This window comes from Lolium perenne, chromosome 5, assembly GCF_019359855.2.
Source record: "Lolium perenne isolate Kyuss_39 chromosome 5, Kyuss_2.0, whole genome shotgun sequence".
NCBI classification, from domain to species: domain Eukaryota; kingdom Viridiplantae; phylum Streptophyta; class Magnoliopsida; order Poales; family Poaceae; genus Lolium; species Lolium perenne.
The window spans coordinates 206,865,411-206,886,663 of NC_067248.2; the positions used below are offsets into that span (position 1 = coordinate 206,865,411).

General features: G+C 46.4%; 1 protein-coding gene across 1 annotated transcript; it reads left to right on the plus strand.

The window, feature by feature from the left end:
- The first annotated feature begins 14,503 nt into the window (after positions 1-14,503).
- On the plus strand, positions 14,504-17,923 carry LOC127301762 (kinesin-like protein KIN-10C). The gene is made up of 13 exons (XM_051332031.1): positions 14,504-14,831; positions 14,960-15,125; positions 15,209-15,409; positions 15,501-15,672; positions 15,767-15,939; positions 16,011-16,144; positions 16,222-16,307; positions 16,680-16,912; positions 16,997-17,043; positions 17,166-17,187; positions 17,273-17,341; positions 17,429-17,467; positions 17,578-17,923. The coding sequence occupies exons 1-13, from the start codon at positions 14,656-14,658 to the stop codon at positions 17,686-17,688; spliced, it is 1,629 nt and encodes a 542-aa protein (XP_051187991.1). The 5' UTR covers positions 14,504-14,655; the 3' UTR covers positions 17,689-17,923.
- The last annotated feature ends 3,330 nt before the right edge of the window (positions 17,924-21,253 follow it).

A 21,253-nucleotide genomic window follows, 5' to 3' on the forward strand; every position in this document is an offset into this window, starting at 1 on the left:
TAGGGATCATACTTTCACTAGTGGACACTCTCAACATTGATCACATAACAGAATAGATAAATGCATACTCTACACCCTCTTGTTGGATGATGAACACCACTAACTGTGTAGGATTACACGAACCCTCAATGCCGGAGTTAACAAGCTCCACAATATTCAATGTTCATATTTAAATAACCTTAGAGTGCATGAAAGATCAACACGACTAAACCAAGTACTAACATAGCATGCACACTGTCACCTTCACGCTACGAAAGGAGGCATAGATCACATCAACACTATCATAGCAATAGTTAACTTCATAATCTACAAGAGATCACAATCATAGCCTACGCCAAGTACTAACACGGATGCACACACTGTCACCATTACACCGTGCAGGAGGAATAAACTACTTTAATAACATCACTAGAGTAGCACATAGATAAATTGTGATACAAAACACATTGCAATCATAAAGAGATATAAATAAGCACTTCACTATGCCATTCATAACAGTGAATAAGTATTCTGTGAAATATAGCCTAAGAGACCCACACGGTGCACACACTGTCACCTTTACACACGTGGGACAAGGAGTCTCCGGAGATCACATAAGTAAAATTCACTTGACTAGCATAACAACATCTAGATTACAAGCATCATCATATGAATCTCAATCATGTAAGGCAGCTCATGAGATTATTGTATTGAAGTACATAGGGAGAGAGATTAACCACATAGCTACCGGTATAGCCCCGAGCCTCAATGGAGAACTACTCCCTCCTCATGGGAGACAGCAGCGGTGATGAAGATGGCGGTGGTGTCGATGGAGAAGCCTTCCGGGGGCACTTCCCCATCCCGGCGGCGTGCCGGAACAGAGACTCCTGTCCCCCAGATCTTGGCTTCGCGATGGCGGCGGCTCTGGATGGTTTCTCGTACTGTGGCTTTTCCGTACTGGGGGTTTCGCGACGGAGGCTATTTGTAGGCGGAAGGGCAGGTCAGGGGGCCACACGAGGGGCCCACACTACAGGTCGGCGCGGCCAGGGCTTGGGCCGCGCCGCCCTAGGGTGTGGCCACCTCGTGGCCCCACTTCGTCTCCTCTTCGGTCTTCTGGAAGCTTCGTGGCAAAATAGGACCCTGGGCGTTGATTTCATCCAATTCCGAGAATATTTCCTTACTAGGATTTCTGAAACCAAAAACAGCAGAAAACAAAGAATCGGCACTTCGGCATCTTGTTAATAGGTTAGTTCCAGAAAATGCACGAATATGACATAAAGTGTGCATAAAACATGTAGATATCATCAATAATGTGGCATGGAACATAAGAAATTATCGATACGTCGGAGACGTATCAGTGTGTTGGGGACACAAGAGACTTCTTGTATCGTGATTGCAGGGTTGCTTGAGAGGGGTATCTTTGACCTCTTCCTCCCTGAGTTCGATAAACCTTGGGTGATTCACTTAAGGGAAACTTGCCGCTGTTCTACAAACCTCTGCTCTTGGAGGCCCAACACTGTCTACAGGAAAAGAAGTGTGAGTAGACATCAAGCTATTTTCTGGCGCCGTTGCCGGGGAGGTAAGGTAAAAGGCACTCACACTCCGGTCCCAGGTAACTAAGTTATTTTCTGGCGCCGTTGTAAGTGCTCGAAGCTATTTCCTTTAGATCCTGCAATTGCATCTTTTTGTTTCTTGTTTTTATTTTTCACTAGTTAGGCATAATGGAAAACAACAGTGAGCTTTTTAAGCTATTTCCTGAGTTAAGACATGGATTGTTTGATGCGAAAATTAAAAAACCTATGGAACCTTATTTGCATGCTAGTAGCAATGATATTAGTATGAACGCTTTGACACCATTGTTGCTAATGATATGGAAAATTCTAAGCTTGGGGAAGCTGGTTTTGATGAGCATGATATTTTTAGTCCCCCAAGCATTGAGGAGAAAATTTTCTTTGATGATACTTTGCCTCCTATTTATGATGATTATAATGATAGTGGTCTTTTGGTGCCGCCTACTATGGAGGATAAGTGTAATTATGATTACAATATGCCTCCTATATTTGATGATGAGAATAATAATGATAGCTACTTTGTTGAATTTGCTCCCACTATTACTAATAAGATTGACTATGCTTATGTTGGGAGTAAATAATTTTATGGATGAAGCTCATGATAAGAATGTTTCAATTGATAGTTATATTGTTGAGTTTGCTCATGATGCTACTGAAAATCTTTATGAGAGAGGAAAATATGGTTGAAGAAATTTTCATGTTACTAAAACACCTCTCTATATGCTGAAATTTTTGAAGATACACTTGTTTTATCTTTCTATGCTTGTTGCATTATGCTTCATGAATTTGTTTATTTACAAGATTCCTTTTCATAGGAAGTGGGTTAGGCTTAAATTTGTTTTGAATTTGCTTTTTGATGCTCTCTTTTGCTTCAACTCTTATTTCTTGGGAGTGCATCATTAAAATTACTGAGCCCATCTTAATGGCTATAAAGAAAGCACTTCTTGGGAGATAACCCATGTTTTTATTTTACTACAGCAACTTTGTTTTATATTTGTGTCTTGGAAGTTGTTACTACTGTAGCAACCTCTCCATATCTTTATTTTATTGCATTGCTGTGCCAAGTAAAGTCTCTAATCGAAGGTTGATACTAGATTTGGATTTCTGCGCAGAAACAGATTTCTTGCTGTCACAAATTTGGGCAGGGTTCTCTGTAGGTAACTCAGAAAAATCTGCCAATTTACGTGAGTGATCCTCAGATACGTACGCAACTTTCATTAGTTTTGAGTTTTCTCATCTGAGTAAGTTTAGTGCCCCAGAAAAATTCGTCTTTACGGACTGTTCTGTTTTGACAGATTCTACCTTTTATTTCGCATTGCCAGTTTTGCTATGTTGGATGGATTTCTTTGTTCCATTAACTTCCAGTAGCCTTGGGCAATGTCCATAAGTGTTAAGAATGATTGTGTCACCTCTGAACATGTGAATTTTTGATTATGCACTAACCCTCTAATGAGTTTGTTTTGAGTTTGGTGTGGAGGAAGTTTTCAGGGGTCAAGAGAGGGGGATGATATATGATTAAGAAGAGTGAAAAGTCTAAGCTTGGGGATGCCCCCGTGGTTCATCCCTGCATATTTCAAGAAGACTCAAGCATCTAAGCTTGGGGATGCCCAAGGCATCCCCTTCTTCATCAACAATTTATCAGGTTTCTTCTATTGAAACTATATTTTTATTCCGTCACATCTTATGTACTTTACTTGGAGCGTCTGTGTGCTTTTATTTTCGTTTTGTTATTCTCTGAATAAATTCATGCTTGTGTGGGAGAGAGACACGCTCCGCTGTTGCATATGAACACATATGTTCTTCGTTTTACTTTTAATGTTCAATGACAAAACTTGGAAGCTGTTGCATTTATTGCTATTTGGTTGGAAACAGAAAATGCCTCATATTGTCTTGGATAATTTGATACTTGGCGATTGTTTTGAGCTCTCAAGTAGATCATGATTAAGTTCTTGCATCATGTAGTTTGAACCTATTAGTGGAGAACTACCGTAGAGCTTGTTGAAATTGGTTTGCATGATTGGCCTCTCTAAGGTCTAGATATATTCTGGTAAAAGTGTTTGAGCAACAAGGAAGACAGTGTAGAGTCTTATAATGCTTGCAATATTTTTTTATGTAAGTTTTGTTGTACCGGTTCATACTTGTGTTTGCTTCAAATAACCTTGCTAGCCAAAGCCTTGTACTGAGAGGGAATACTTCTCGTGCATCCAAAATCCTTGAGCCAAAACCTATGCCATTTGTGTCCACCATACCTACCTACTATGTGGTATTTCTTGCCATTCCAAGTAAATACTTCTTGTGCTACCTTTAAACAATTCAAAATTTATCATCTCTTATTTGTGTCAATGTTTTATAGCTCATGAGGAAGTATGTGGTGTTTTATCTTTCAATCTTGTTGGGCAACTTTCACCAATGGACTAGTGGCTTCATCCGCTTATCCAATAATTTTGCAAAAAAGAGCTGGCAACGGGGTTCCCAGCCCCAATTAATCACAAATAGACACTCCTCCATGGTATGTGAAATGTTGGAAGGCACCCGAGGATTCGGTTAGCCATGGCTTGAGAAAGCAAAGGTGGGGAGGAGTGTCATCTAAATAAAACTAAAATAAATAGACACTCCTTCATGGTATGTGATTGTTGGAAGGCACCCGAGGATTCGGTTAGCCATGGCTTGTGAAAGCAAAGGTTGGAAGGAGTGTCACCCAAAAATAAAAATAAACTACATCATGGGAGCCGCTCTTTGAAGGTCTGTCTGGCAAGGGGGTTAGAGTGCCCACTACCATTCGTTGACAACAACAAACACCTCTCAAAATTTTACTTTTATGCTCTCTATATGATTTCAAAACTTGAAAAGCTCTAGCACATGATTTTATCCCTGCTTCCCTCTGCGAAGGGCCATTCTTTTACTTTTATGTTGAGTCAGTTTACCTATTTCCTTCCATCTTAGAAGCAAACACTTGTGTCAACTGTGCATTGATTCTTACATACTTGCTTATTTGCACTTATTATATTACTTTGTGTTGACAATTATCCATGAGATATGCATGTTGAAAGTTGAAAGCAACCGCTAAAACTTAAATCTTCCTTTGTGTTGCTTCGATGCCTTTACTTTGAATTTATTGCTTTATGAGTTAACTCTTATGCAAGACTTTTGATGCTTGTCTTGAAAGTACTATTCATGAAAAGTTTTGCCATATGTTATCTATTTGTTAGCAACTATAGATCATTGCCTTGAGTCACTGCATTTATTACATATGCTTACAATAGTATTGATCAAGATTATGATAGCATGTCACTTCAGAAATTATCTTTGTTATCGTTTACCTACTCGAGGACGAGCAGGAACTAAGCTTGGGGATGCTTGATACGTCTCAAATGTATCTATAATTTCTTATGTTCCATGCTACTTTATTGATGATACTCACATGTTTTATACATACTTTATGTCATAATTATGCATTTTCCGGCACTAACCTATTAACAAGATGCCGAAGAGCCAGTTGCTGTTTTCTGCTGTTTTTGGTTTCAGAAATCCTAGTAAGGAAATATTCTCGAAATTGGACGAAATCAACGCCCAGTATCTTATATTTCAAGGAAGCTTCCAGAGCACCGAAGAGGGGCAGAGGAGAGCCAGGTGGGCCCCACACATGGTGGCGGCGCGGCCAAGGGGGGGCGCCCCCTGGTGTGTGGCTCCACCGTGGCCCTTCCGACTCCGAATCTTCGCCTATAAAAGCCTCCCTGACCTAAATCTTCGATACGAATAAGCCATGACACGAGAAACCTTCCAGAGCCGCCGCCATCGCGAAGCCAAGATCTGGGGGACAGAAGTCTCTGTTCCGGCACCCTGCCGGGATGGGGAATTTCCCCCGAAAGGCATCTCCATCGACACCACCGCCATCTTCATCACCGCTGTTGTCTCCCATGAGGAGGGAGTAGTTCTCCATCGAGGCTAAGGGTTGTACCGGTAGCTATGTGGTTAATCTCTCTCTCCCATGTACTTCAATACAATGATCTCATGAGCTGCTTTACATGATTGAGATCCATATGATGAGCTTTGTAATCTAGATGTCGTTATGCTATTCAAGTGGATTTTACTTATGTGATCTCCGGAGACTCCTTGTCCCACGTGTGTAAAGGTGACAGTGTGTGCACCGTGTGGGTCTCTTAGGCTATATTTCACAAAATACTTATTCACTGAGTTATGATTTGAGTTGGATGTCTCTATGAAATTGTGGTGTGTTAGTACCTCCTATGAATGCTCACAGTGACAGCGTGGGGTGTTTATTAGTACTTGGGAATACATCTTTAAGGTTTGCCTACATGATGAATTAGAGTTCGTTATCTTGCCAGAGAGTAATTCAGAATAGCATAGTGAAGTGCTTATTTATATTCCTTTATGATTGCAATGTTGAGAGTGTCCACTAGTGAAAGTATGAGCCCTAGGCCTTGTTTCCAAACATCGAAACACCGTTTCCAACAAGTTCTGCTGCATGTTTACTCGCTGCCATATTTTATTCAGATTGCTATTACCACTCATATTCATCCATATTACTTGTATTTCACTATCTCTTCGCCGAACTAGTGCACCTATACATCTGACAAGTGTATTGGGTGTGTTGGGGACACAAGAGACTTCTTGTATCGTGATTGCAAGGTTGCTTGAGAGGGATATCTTTGACCTCTTCCTCCCTGAGTTCGATAAACCTTGGGTGATTCACTTAAGGGAAACTTGTCGCTGTTCTACAAACCTCTGCTCTTGGAGGCCCAACACTGTCTACAGGAAAAGAAGTGTGAGTAGACATCAATGATGCCAAGCTGGTGAAGGTTGCGGCCTCTCTCTGCCTGAGGAAACTGAAGAACGAACATCTGCGAAGGCCAGCGGCATGTCAGGGATGATCCCGATCGATTCAATACGAGATTGGAGGCGCATGTGGTTGCGTTCGAAGCGGCGTTCAACATAGAGCTGGACCGGGCGGCGGTATCACCAAGGAACCACCAGAGTCACACCGGAGACGACCATTTGTGGGAGAACTCGGTCGTCAACACCGGTAGCATGCTAGAGAGGTAGCTAGAGAACAAGAGGAGGTCTGAGAGATGCATCTAACCAGGATGACGACAGCGAGGTCGAAAACTCCGTAGTATGGCCAGGGCGGCCAGAGACGCTGATTTGTTCGCGGGAGTTGAGGACGGAACGACGGGTTTGCACTCGATTGAGGGCCTCCTGCTTTGATTACTTGCACGAAGAGGTCCACGTAGACGGGGTGGTTCTCCTGAGAAAAATGGAGGGGCGTGGGGTGGTCGGTAATGCCGGGGAGATGGCAATGCTGGGGCGGAGCTGATGGGATTTTTCCTCCTTCATTTCTTGTCACGGGGAGGAGGAAAGAAAAAGGGCAGGTGGAGAGGATAGGGACGGAGCAGCGCGCTTGGTCCAGATAAAGAGAACAAGGAGGGGCGAGCAAGTGGGGTGAGCTCACGCGCAGGCATGGGAGCGCAGTGGTGGTCTCCTCCTGTCATTGTCCATCGTTGGCGGGGAAGGGGAAAAGAGAAAGAGGAGGCCGAAACGGTATGGGCCGGGTGGAGAGGAAGAGAGATGGGCTAGACTGTTGCGTGCTGGTGCTGGGCTTGGTGGGCTACTCCGGGAGAAGAGGGAGAGAGGCCAGAGAAAGAAAAGGAACGGCCGGTTAGAGGTTAGAGTTTGAATAGGGTTTCCCCTTTGTTTTTAAAACATATTTGAAAACCTTTTTTTAAACTAAACCAAAACAAAAAAAAATTCATTTTGAATTCTGAAAGCATTGGAAACATTTTATTTTATTTTAGGTTTTTGTTAAAAGAATAGAAAAGGGGAGGGTTTTAATATATAACCCACATGACAAGGAAAATAAAATAATTAAGGGTTTATAAAAATAATTTTATTTTGTAAAAACATGGATAATATGATGCATGATGACATGCTGATGCACAAAAGAAAAGAACAAATACAATCTAATGTGGGTATTTTCCTAGGCCGATACAGGGAGTCAGTCGAGAAAGAGAGCCATTCGTCGCCAAATAGAGCCACCATCTACCAGATCCATCTGCAACTCACCGGAGGAGATCCATCACCATATTTCATCCATTTCTTCTCTAATCCCCTCCATAGTCATAGCCATCACCTTGTTATAGAGACCCCCCTTGAGAATTGGTGACCATTGTATGAATACTGTGATTTCAATCCAAGTATTTGTAAAAATGATTTCGATCTTTGATCTTGTTATCATGCGTGAGTAGTCTTCAGGGGCTGCGGGTTGGGGTGAATCCTCGCAAATTTTATGTGCATATAATCATAGGAGTTTTATGTAGAAATTGAATAGGAGCTTCGCAATCTTGTATCCTTATCTCTTTGCCTTGATTCAAGGACTTGCACGTACACAAGCCTCTTGAGATAGAGTGGAGAACGGCGTGCTATTTTCAAACCTTATTGATAGAAAGGAAAAATTAACGGTACACATTTAGTGACTCACTTGGGATAAACAACACAATCATCTATCTTAATGCTTTGGTCTTTTTTTTACTTAATAACTGTTGTTACTCGCGATTGTGGGGACAATGGTTGAATCAAGTGGCTATTGTCACCTCTGATTTTAGGGGCTATAGTATTTATGGATTTGCTGCTAACAAATCTCTTATCACTATTTTATTTGCTACACAATTTTGTGCTTCATTTCTATATGTATGTATAGCTACAAGAGAATCCTTGACCCTAGCCTATTTTCCATCCATTGAACGCAACACCAAACAAAGTAAACTGGAAAGGTCCGGTAAACATAAGATAAAATCAACTAGCAAGTCTTGTAGATGTTTCCTTCGTACCATTTTCATAGTGTTTTCCAAGGTTCGATTAAACCTAGATCTTCTAGGAAAAAAACATAAAATACTACAATTCATAATCCATATTGAAGGTATCAAAGATCCGTATCCCTCTCATCCTCGATGATCATATTGTGCATGATCATGCAGACAGTGATAATATTATGAAGGGCCCTCTTATCCCAAAATTTGCCCGGCCCTAGAATAATTGCAAAGCTAGCTTGCAAAACACCGAAGGTTCTCTCTATATCCTTTCGAGACGCTTCTTGCATTTTTGCAAAGTGAGCTTTCATTTTGGTTGTGGGCGTGGCTATGGTTTTCACAAATGTGGACCATTTGGATAGATCCCGTCTCCTAGATAATACCCCATGGTATAGGGACGGAGTAAAGGAGGCACATCAACATTTTTGTAGGCATAGGGTACATAATACTACCTAAGATACTAACACTATAGCCATCCTTAAAAGTACTATGATTAGCGGGAGCACTCGGAAGAAATAAGCACGAAAGCGACACGAGAAGATCACGACAGAAGGGAACTGTGGAACGAGCAAGCGACCAGACCGCGCGCGCGGTCAATTGCCAGGAAGGAATTTCGCTGTGTTCCACAATTACCAACGTCCAAGATCTGTTCGCCGCCACCGAGGCCTTACAGAAGACCAAAGTCCAAGATCTATCGAGAATTAAGAAATGAGAAGGACGCAATTGCCAGCCCATAAATTAGACTGCTCATAGTGGGAGTAACTTAGGTAGTAACATCACACGTTTCAAGGTGTTTTGGTGACATGGCATAGCAATAAATGAAGAAAGAGAGTCACGACTGGCAAATGGTTTCTCTCGCTGTTTCTTTCCTCTCTCTCGATAGAGTTAGAGCATGTCTAACACGCCCCGTATTTTTTCGCCCCTTAAAACGCGAGTAGAGGGCCCTGTATTCACTTTTCGCCGGCCGAAATATCTGTTTTACGGGGTGGGGATACGGGTTCTGCTAGCTCGTCCGAGTTTTCGACCTCTCAAAACAGGATTTTAGACAACAATTTGCACAACAATTTCAGATCAAACATAGCACATCCAAAATATATGATGCATAAAAAATAATTCATAGTTTTTAACATCACAACGCAATCATAGGCAATGTTCAAGCCACGGAAGTTCCCAAATGTGATCAACCATCAACGAGTCCATCGCCAGCGGCGCCACCACTCGCCGGAGACTCACCTTGAGCACTTGGACTTCATGAGTTGATCCAACTTCTCCCGGAAGCTAGCTACTTCGCCTTCTACCTTGACCCTCTCCTTGGCTTTCTTGTTTCCCTCGGGCTTGCCGGCGTTTCTCCCACTCATGTCCTCCGCTTCATCATCCATGGTGAGCAGTGCCTCCTTCTTGCACTTTGGCTCGTTGTCCCTCAACTTCCACTTAGGAAGATGTTGAAGAATGGAAAAGCAATGATGAAATTGAAATTCCTTGTTCTTGGAGCCGGCCATGTCCTTGTACCGTGCTTGAGCATACTTGGGCTGCACAACAATAGTATGTGATGTTTCCACATCATCAACACATAATATGGATAGCAACAAACAAGGAAAACTTACATAGTCCTCCGGCACGCATCCACTAGGGGGTTGTCGGCCACTTGATCCATGGCAGCACTCCAGCGAGAACAAGCTGGTTTGATGATGTTCCATCGGCCTTCAAGGGAGCGGTAGGATCTGTCGGCCATGCTCTTGGTGCGAGGCTTCAGCTGGTGGTACAGATCCTCAATGCGCTGCCAATAGCGCTTGCCGCCTTGGTCCACTGCGGTGCACGCATCCATCCCCCCTCATCCTGTAGTTCACCGTGCGTGGCTTCGGCATCGACGAAGAACCGGCGGCAGCCGGATCAACCTCAACCACCTCCTCCTCGTCACCCTCATCCTCCTCCTCGTCATCAATCTCTTCGACGTTGCACTCCCCATCGAATGCATCGATACCGGTGTCCAAATTCACCGCGGATTCGTTGAGCATGTCCATGTAGGATGTTGTGGACTCAACATCGAACACCTTGTCTATGTCCATGGTGGGTGGCGGCGGCGCGGGCGGCGCATCGGACAGAACGGAGGGAGGAGAGGTCGTGGCCTTGGAGGGCGGTGGAGGCGCGAGGCCGATGCGGCTGATTGCCCTTGTCCGCACCTTGGCCGGCGCGGGGCCCCTCGGCCCGGCCGCCTTGGTCTTCATCCTGCCCCCCTTCTTGGCAGCCGGCGGGGCTTCGGCCGGCGAAGCTGCAGCCGCCGCAGGTGCTTCGAAGAATTGCTTTGGAATCCTCTTCATCTTCGACGGGATGGTGGCGGAGATCATGGCCGGCACGACGCCGATGTTCGGCGGACCTCCGACGGGGACATCAACCACCGCGGCCGAAGGAGGTGCACCGCCGGCGGTAGGCGGCTCTTGCGGACGATCCATGGCAGCGAGATCCGGCCGGGAAGGGCGGGGCGGAGGAGATCGGGCGGCGGCGGTTGGCTTCAGCGAAACCCTTCGCGCGTAGTGGAGTGGATGATACCGGTTTGACCCTCTATCCTCGCTCCCATCCCGCACAAGTACGGGGCGAAGACCCGCCCCGTAATCGAAAACAGCAAAAATCGGAGCGGGGGCCATTTTTACGGGGCGTGTTAGACGGCCGGGTAGAGCCGAAAGCCGTATTCCGGCGGTTATTATACGGGTTTGCCCCTTTAAGGGGTCTGTTAGACATGCTCTTAGTTTGGCTAGTGCCACGGGCGGGCGGCGGCAGTTGGGAGACGCTGATGCAACGGCCAGGTTCGTCGTTAACCTGACCAAAGTCTCTTCCTCTATCGAGCTTCTAGTCTTATTTGATTGCTTGATTAGTTTACTGTTTCCATCCTATTGCCTGGTTGTGTATTTTGGGTTTTGACTACTGAGATTGTCTTGAAGCAGATCAAGTCCAACATTGACAACTAAACCAATTTGTATATCATCTATCCGGCCCTAGTGCACTAGTAAGATTATCAACCATCTCTAACCAAAAGAATTTATCAATTGTGTAGTAGACCATACAAAAGCTATATACTAAGAGCATCTCTAGTAGAGACCGAAAAAACGAAAACCGAAAAGAGCGAGTTCAGTTCACCGAAAACGCGAGTTCTGACGAAATTGGCAGTGACGCGGAATGGAACCCGTAAAATGGAACCGAAAACATGAATTCGAATTGGCGTGGGTAATTTTAATCGATGATCATAGTTTAGATGAAATAGATGCTCCGATTGAGCATCGATACTTACATAGCGCGGGGAATTGACAATACTACTGGCACACCGGCAACCTAACCTAGCTAAAATGAGCAAAATGCGGCCTTCAATGAGCTATGGCGCGCGCGGTGGTGCCGGTGCTGGCGGAGATCGTCGGCGCCGTGAAGTCTTCACGCGTCCTCCTTGTCAAGCTCGACTATTTCGAGCTTAACCTTGCGGACGCGGGCCTCCCGGCGGGCCGCCTCGTATGCCCGTACCTGGCGGACGGCGTCGGCCTCCTCCCGGCGGAAGCGCGCCCTCGCCTCCGCCTCGCTGATGGCGAAGGTCTGCGCCATCACCGCCTCCTCCTCGTCGCTGCCGTGGACGTAGTCCCCGGCGGAGAATGTTGGCGATCGAGCGGGGACGAGGTCGTCCTCCTCGATGGTCGCCGCCACGGGCAGCTGCGGTGCGCGGCTCGACTGCCCGGACGAGGAGCCCTCGGCCTGGTTGCTGTAGCGGGCGAGCTTTCCTGGGGGCGTGAGCCCCCAGTTTGTCCACCGGCGTGCGCTCCTCTTGCGCGCCCCCTCGCTCCGCTTCCACTTCCGCCCTCCACCTCGGTGCGGAAGACGGGCGGACGCAGCGGCGAATCGCCCCCCCCCCCCCCCCAATCCGGTGGCACGGCCCTCCGAACCTCCACGGGAGGCCATCGTGCGGCGGCGGGCGGGGGATGGGTTGCCGGTGCTGCGCGGATTGCTCGTCGGAGCGCGCTACTGGCGGCGGCATAGGGAGAGGAGACGGCGGAGGGGAGTAGGGTTTGCGAACCGAACTCCCCTCCGCGATCCCTTTTAATAGGGGCCGTGCGGGGAAATGTTCGGGCCCCTAAACTCCGTATTCGGGCCGGCCCACGTTTTCGGTGACTGATCGGCGCGCGTTTCGGCCCGAACCCGTAAATCCGCCGGAAAAGTTCGGTTCCGGCGGGATTTACGGGCTCTATTAGAGATGCTCTAAGAGAAGGTAAGACTCCCCCCATACTCCTCACCCTATGGCTCCCTTTCTCTCTCCCCTCCGTGAGCCTCCCCTCACCGGAGACTCGTCGAACACACAACAACAGTTGACGCCCAGCATGGGGCTAGTGGCGTCGGTAGGCCGGATATGGGCGGGATCTGCCTTCGCAGGCATCGGCGACACCGTCGCCATCAGGGGCGTCCTCTACACAGAGAATATCGCCATCGTCCCCAATGACGAGTGCTCTGAAATCATGGCTCCATCCCTAGGTATATTGATTGTCATTATTGATGAAGTTGTAAGCCGGCGCCTCACCGTTAACAAACTTACCAAAAAAGGTGATCTTCGTACAACATATGTCGTTTAAAGATCATGGCAGGTTAAAAAAACATACCAAATCCACATATTCTGTGAGGCAACTGCATCAAGTAGACACTACAAGAACTTGGAGTTTCAATGACGGAACGTGACTGATGTTTGAGAAATCCGTCAGCAAATGTCATTTCTCGTGACGGTTTTTCGTTTTCGCGTTACAGATTGAGTTTTGGACCGCCGAAGTTAAGAAATTGTGATGGACGGGCTCTAGACGTCAATGATTGCCCATGGACGGCCTAAATTACGGCCTCGCGAGAAGGGGGTGTTGGGACGCGTTATACCGCTTCTGTTCACGTACTTTTCAGTCTGCCACCTGTTACCCTGACGTGAAGCACTCACAAGCACCTGCCACATATACTGATAGGACCCACACCTACGTGCACAAGAGTCCAAGCCCTATAACATTGGGACTCATATATATAGGGCACATCCATTTTTCTGCACACTTGTACCTGACCTTCAGCAGCTGGGCCCACGTGTCAGGTACCGGCAAGAGCTTTCTGCGTGGGGCTGGTCATTCCGACAGCCTGTTAGCCAGCGGAGTGGACTAGCAGTATGCCCAATCTAAGCTTCACATGTCAGTTTCGATGCAATCTTTTTGCGAATGTGCGATTACACGTGTGTACCTGCCTTCAATTCTGAAAGCGTGACCTCGCATGTTAGTCAAAGGATCACTAAAAGTGAAGCGGTGTGGGCCATACTGTCATATCGCCAATGTAGGTCCCATTTGTCGATTTACATCGGTCGAACAGGTGTAGCAAATTTAGGTTGCATTTTGCGTCCCCAGGCCAGACATTTTGAGTCGGGCCATTGCGATTCGCCTGCGGCTGCCGGCCTCGTGGTCATTCAAGGACGGGAGGAACTCTCGCTTCGGGGCCATGGCTGCGCGGAAGCTCGAGGTCGTGCGTGCATGTGGATGGAGTGGAGAGTGGGGACTGGATAGGGACAGTCCCCCTCCCTCAGTAACATTTAATAGGACTGGGGCACCGACAGCTGGGCCAGCCACGCGGACCAGGCGGACACACGAGGACGCCACGTGCCATCCGCGACCACGCAAACCTGACCCAGATTTGGGCTGGGTTTACGTCATTTCGAACGCCGCGGCCATCCGCATTTACGATGTGTCGCCGCGTTGGGCCGCGTATTTGTCTGGCTAGACCCATCCAGACGCGTGGACACGGGATGGGTCGCCTCGTTGGAGATGACCTAAGCCTAGAATTTCATTATACTACCTCGAGCGGCTATCCAGTATCCTCTACGGGCCTGTTTGGTTCCCAGCCACAGTTTGCCAAGCCTACTTTGGCAAGTGTGGCAGCCACAAAAGTGTGGCTAGGATTTTGGAAGCCACAAAGTGTGGCAAAAGTTGGTAAAAAATTCACTCTATGACAAGTGGGCCATATGATTAGTGAAGTGTGGCTGCTCTAAAGTGTGGCAAGAACCAAACACATGCCAAATTGCCAAACTTTAGCATGGCAAAATGTGACTAGGAACAAACAGGCTCTACATCATCTCGCGGAGTCACCGTGCCGCCACAAGTATTCAAAATTCAAAGCGGGAGCTCCAAAGCTTCGAGCAGCCCCTGCGCCCTTCGCGCCGCCCTGCTCCACACGCGCGCTCACCGTCGTCCTCCCTCCACTGTCCTCCGCGCACCTGCTGCGTCAATCTCCATCAGATGGCGAGCGCCGCAGCTGCCGGCGCCGCCTCCTCTCAGCGGGTGCGTGTCGTGCTGCGGTTGCGCCCGTTCCTCCCGTCGGAGGCCAGCACGGCGGCGGCGCCGCCCTGCGTCACCGTCATCGGCGGCCGCCCCGGCAGCGAGGTTACCGTCCAGCTCAAGGACCCGCGCACCAGGTATACAGTTCCGAGCTGAGCCTTAACTATAGAGGTGATTTTGAAAAACAAAATCCACCAAGCAAAATAGTACCCTTGCTTCCTTGTTTTCCTCAGTTTGTGCACGCATTCATTCCTGAACTCTGCAGCCGTAGCAAGTGCTACAAGCTGGACGCCTTCTTCGGCCAAGAGGATCGGGCCAGCGACATATTTGACAAGGAGGTCAGCGCCGTGATCCCGGGGATCTTCGAGGGTGTCAACGCGACGGTCTTCGCCTGTGGTGCCACCGGCAGCGGCAAGACCTACACGATGCAGGTGCGGATTCCTTTCTTGGCGTCAGCCCGCGATGTGTTTGACGAATTGTTCAGCCTGTAATGCTGAAACCGTTTGCTGCACAGGGAACGGATGATCTACCAGGGCTCATCCCCTTGGCGGTGTCAACCATCCTGAAGCTCAGCGCCAACACATTGTGCTCCGTGGAGATCTCTTACTATGAGGTGTACAAGGGGCGGTGCTATGACCTGCTTGAGCCCAAGGATAAGGAGATAATGGCCTTAGATGATCAAGATGGTAACCTGCAGCTGAAGGGCTTGGCTTGGGTAATGCTCTGGGTTGGGACACTTTAAATGTGTTTGCTCGAATGTGGCTTCTGCGTGCGATGTGCTTACTGTTATCTTTTGATGGTTTAAGGTCCCTGTGCGTTCCATGGAGGAATTTCTGCAAGTCTACTCGAAAGGTGTGGAGCGGAGGAATGTGTCCCACACGGACCTCAACGACGTCTCGAGTAGGAGCCACGCTGTGCTCTCCATCAGGGCCAGTAATGATGCTGTCACAGGGAAGCTTAACCTCATTGACTTGGCTGGTAAGATTCCCTCCACTGGGTTGCATACTTGCATAGAACTTATAGGCTTTGTACTTCCAGTTTAAGACCATGCTGTGTTGCCTGTTCAATCCAGGAAACGAGGACAATAGCAATGAAAGGATACGTTCTTCGCTGTTTGCATTGTCTAGTGTCATTTCAGCTCTCAAGAATAATGAGCCATGGATACCTTATAGAGACAGTAAATTGACCCGCATACTACATGATTCTCTAGGAGGCAATAGCCGTGCTGTGATGATAGCTTGCCTTGTGAGTTTCAGCTCTAGACGTCTCATACCACAGATTATAGATCATTGCTAATTGCATTTTGTTTGCTGCAGAATCCCATGGAATACCATGAGGCACTCTACACAGTAAATCTGGCTGGTCGTTCAGGCCATATGAAACAAACGGCATCTGCCAGGGTTTTTAGCAGGGCTAAAGTAATGAACCAATATGACGAGAACATAGAAAAGTAAGTACAACTGTACAAGTCTACATAAACCCCATGACATTATCCATATTTCTTAGCACTGTATCTTGCTTCCACAGGGTGCTATTTGATTCAGTAGATCATACTCCAGCAAAAAATATAACAAGATTGAGCTCACAAGATGCAGTGAAGGCAATCAAGAAAGGTATGTATTCTGAAACATGCAGAAGAGTTATTTATTTGTACTGAAGGTAAATTTCTGAACCTACAAGCCAAGGAATAGAAAGGAAAACTCTAATGACCATGCATAAGCTTTTCATGTTGTTGTACTTGAAATAAAATGATAAAGTAGACAACACAGACTGAAATTCAAACCAAAAACAGACTTGCATCAGTCCACATTAGACCAAGGTTCGTAACTCGCGCAGTAGCAGAAACGAAACTGTTTAATGGACAAAAGATAGTTCTATGGAAACTAATCATAAATAATATACTTGCCATATACTTATAGCAAACTTTGGAACTTGACCTATGTTACATATGAGAGGGTCTTAGGACTATACCATGTTTTATGCAGTGGTGCTCCCTTCATCATCTCCATGCAAAGAGGACAAGTTTGACTCACTCCTTAGCAAAGCTATTTCTCCCATTTCTCCCAACATGGTAATTCTCAAACAGCAGACCGATGAAGATCTCGATTGCCCCCCTTCACTGGAGCCCAAAACTCCAATAGGAGCATGTAACATAGCTGGGGTGATTTCAAGTGCTACACCTCTTGATAAACTCAATGCACACGGATCTGACCTGATGGTCTGCATGATTTTCCTCCTATTTCATACAACAGCAACCAATTTTAGTTGAGTGCCGATCTTTAAATGTCTCTGTTTTATACAGGAATCTTATATTCAGCAATACCTTGAGTTCTTAAATCTTGCAAGCAAGTAAGTTTGAACTCTCCAAGTTTTTGCGTAGTTACTTTATGTAGCTAGATTGGCACTCTGTCAAACATATTTGGCTTCTTGTACCCTTTCTTATTATTCGCTTTGCTTATCCATGGATGCAGGGAAGAGCTGCAGGAAGTGAAAGTATGGTCCTGAAGTATCATAATAATCTGATAGATCATGTAGCAGCCTGTTTTTTCTTACTAATGTTTGCATTTTTTTTCCGTAGGGAATTGGTGAAAAGAGAGCAGAGTACATTCTTGAACTCCGGAAGGATTCACCTAGACCATTCAAATCTGTAAGATATCGGCACCTATGAAATACTTAAACCTGATGGTGAAAATCACTTTAATTCGTCTCCTTCTAACACAATGTCACTTTGCAGCTTTTGGACATGGAAAATATAGGTCTATCATCAAAACAAGTAATTCTTCTACCGACTTTCTTAAGGCGTCTTATCATAGTCCTTGATGTATAATGTATACATGTAAATAACACGATCAGCGTATAATTTGCTTTTATTGCATCAAACAGATACAAGGCCTCATGCTTAAAACAGCCACTGGAATCTTCGAGCAATCGCTCGAACGGAGTGTTGGACGACACGCTGGAGATACCAGCCAGCACCGCCGCAGAATCAACTAATTTGTCTGTTCTATTTTATTTCGGCTTGATGCGGTCTGTCACTCCAGCTACCTGAACTAGAGTGTGCACCACATCGTGACTCACTGACGGTAGTGGTAGCTGTACTGTTGGATTGTTGGCATGTTGCTGGCGCTTTTGCTGCTTCACATGGAGGAGGACGGAGCAATGCATTGCTCCTCTTAATTGTAGATTTTCTCTTCCAATGTGTTACTTCACATGAGCTGCTCTTATGTGTGAATGGTTCACTGGCTTCCTTGCACCACCAGCAGAATATCGTATGGTTCTTGGTACCTGGAGTCCTTGACTAAGGTTTTGGCATAGTGTTCACTATGTCATCATTATTTGCATACTCATTATTCTTCTCTTGGGAAAAATCAAGGAGAACTCCTGTGGTCGCGCCCAATTTCCTACCAGTCATTTTCCTTTTGTTTATCGCGTGGATCCACACAAACTAATATGAAATGTGTTGATTTGCGTCAATCTCTTCTATGTATAAACCATACTAGTTGAATGCCCATGCGTTGATATGACCTCTTCAACTTCTCCTTGTCTTACATATATGTAAATGTAATGCAAGTAATATTTTGTATTCCTATGCGTAGAAAAGGTAATCGCATAATACTGAATATCACACTTTGTAGAAAATGTATTCTGAAGACACTAAAGGTTTCAATTTGACATTGTATGCATAGAGAGCAAAGGTAAAATTATTTATCTGACTAAGATTTAAACCCTAGGGCGTTAAATACAAAATTTTGAAATGATGATATCCAATATGCGTAGCTATAAAAAAAGAAAAAAACAAGATATCGTATGCCGAACGCTGGTTGTGTGCCGTGTGGAACCAAGTAGTAACTTAGTAAGCAAGATGTGGCATAGGCGACACGAGGCTAGGTTCTCCATGCGCCGCCGCCTTCCTACACACCTGACCCCTCCCTGCACCGCCGCCCCTCCACCCTCCACCACCGTCCCCTCCCTCCCCCTCTCCTCCCTCCCCACCTGATCTTCGCCCCGGGTCGTCTCGCGCGAGGCGGCTCCAGGCGACAACCCAAACCCTAGAAAATGTGGTCGATCTTCCTCTTCCCAGCCGCTGCCGACGTCGGGGTCGGTGGTGGCGGCCGCGCCTGGCTGCCAAAAGCAGGGGCGGTGGTGGCGGCCGCGCCTGGCTGCCAAAGGCAGGGGCGGTGGTGGCGCCCCCATGGACTCCCCTTCGCGCGGAGCGGGGTCTTTCAGGGGCGGCGACGATTGTCGGAGGGTCTGGTGGTGGTGGCCTTTGATGGCGTGTATTTCACACGTTCGTTGGGCAACCCCAAGAGGAAGGTATGATGCGCACAGCAGCAAGTTTTCCCTCAGAAAGAAAACAAGGTTTATCGAACCAGGAGGAGCCAAGAAGCACGTTGAAGGTTGATGGCGGCGGGATGTAGTGCGGCGCAACACCAGAGATTCCGGCGCCAACGTGGAACCTGCACAACACAACCAAAGTACTTTGCCCCAACGAAACAGTGAGGTTGTCAATCTCACCGGCTTGCTGTAACAAAGGATTAACCGTATTGTGTGGAAGATGATTGTTTGCAGAAAACAGTAGAACAGTATTGCAGTAGATTGTATTTCAGTAAAGAGAATTGGACCGGGGTCCACAGTTCACTAGAGGTGTCTCTCCCATAAGACGAACAGCATGTTGGGTGAACAAATTACAGTTGGGCAATTGACAAATAAAGAGAGCATGACCATGCACATACATATCATGATGAGTATAGTGAGATTTAATTGGGCATTACGACAAAGTACATAGACCGTCATCCAACTGCATCTATGCCTAAAAAGTCCACCTTCAGGTTATCATCCGAACCCCTCCGCATTAAGTTGCTAACAACAGACAATTGCATTAAGTATTGCGCGTAATGTAACTAGTGACTACATCCTTGAACATAGCACTAATGTTTTATCCCTAGTGGCAACAGCACATCCATAACCTTAGTGGTTCTTGTCACTCCTCCAGATTCACAGAGGCATGAACCCACTATCGAGCATAAATACTCCCTCTTGGAGTTACTAGCATCAACTTGGCCAGAGCATCTACTAATAACGGAGAGCATGCAAGATCATAAACAACACATAAGCATAGCTTTGATAATCAACATAACAAGTATTCTCTATTCATCGGATCCCAACAAACGCAACATATAGAATTACAGATAGATGATCTTGATCATGTTAGGCAGCTCACAAGATCCGACAATGATAGCACAATGGGGAGAAGACAACCATCTAGCTACTGCTATGGACCCATAGTCCAGGGGTAGACTACTCACACATCACACCGGAGGCGACCATGGCGGCGTAGAGTCCTCCGGGAGATGATTCCCCTCTCCGCAGGGTGCCGGAGGCGATCTCCTGGATCCCCCGAGATGGGATCGGCGGCGGCGGCGTCTCTGGAAGGTTTTCCGTATCGTGGTTCTCGGGACTGGGGTTTTCGTCACGGAGACTTTTTATAGGCGAAAGGGCAGGTCAAGAGGCGGCACGGGGGCCCCACACCACAGGGCCGCGCGGCCAAGGGGGGGGGCCGCGCCGCCCTAGGGTGTGGCCCCTCCGTGGCCCCTCTTCGTCTCTCCTTCGGACTTCTGGAAGCTTCGTGAGAAAATAGGCCCCGGGCTTTGATTTCGTCCAATTCCGAGAATATTTCCTTACTAGGATTTCTGAAACCAAAAACAGCAGAAACAAAGAATCGGCACTTCGGCATCTTGTTAATAGGTTAGTTCCAGAAAATGCACGAATATGACATAAAGTGTGCATAAAACATGTAGATAACATCAATAATGTGGCATGGAACATAAGAAATTATCGATACGTCGGAGACGTATCAGCATCCCCAAGCTTAGTTCTGCTCGTCCCGAGCAGGTAAAACGATAACACGATAATTTACGGAGTGACATGCCATCATAATCTTGATCATACTATTTGTAAAGCATATGTAGTGAATGCAGCGATCAAAACAATGTATATGACATGAGTAAACAAGTGAATAATAAAGCAAAGACTTTTCATGAATAGCACTTCAAGACAAGCATCAATAAGTCTTGCATAAGAGTTAACTCATAAAGCAATAATTCAAAGTAAAGGTATTGAAGCAACACAAAAGAAGATTAAGTTTCAGCGGTTGCTTTCAACTTGTAACATGTATATCTCATGGATATTGTCAACATAGAGTAATATAATAAGTGCAATAAGCAAGTATGTAGGAATCAATGCATAGTTCACACAAGTGTTTGCTTCTTGAGGTGGAGAGAAATAGGTGAACTGACTCAACATTGAAAGTAAAAGAATGGTCCTCCATAGAGGAAAAGCATCGATTGCTATATTTGTGCTAGAGCTTTGATTTTGAAAACATGAAACAATTTTGTCAACGGTAGTAATAAAGCTTATGTATCATGTAAATTATATCTTACAAGTTGCAAGCCTCATGCATAGTATACTAATAGTGCCCGCACCTTGTCCTAATTAGCTTGGACTACCGGATCATCACAATGCATTGTTTTTACCAAGTGTCACAAAGGGGTACCTCTAT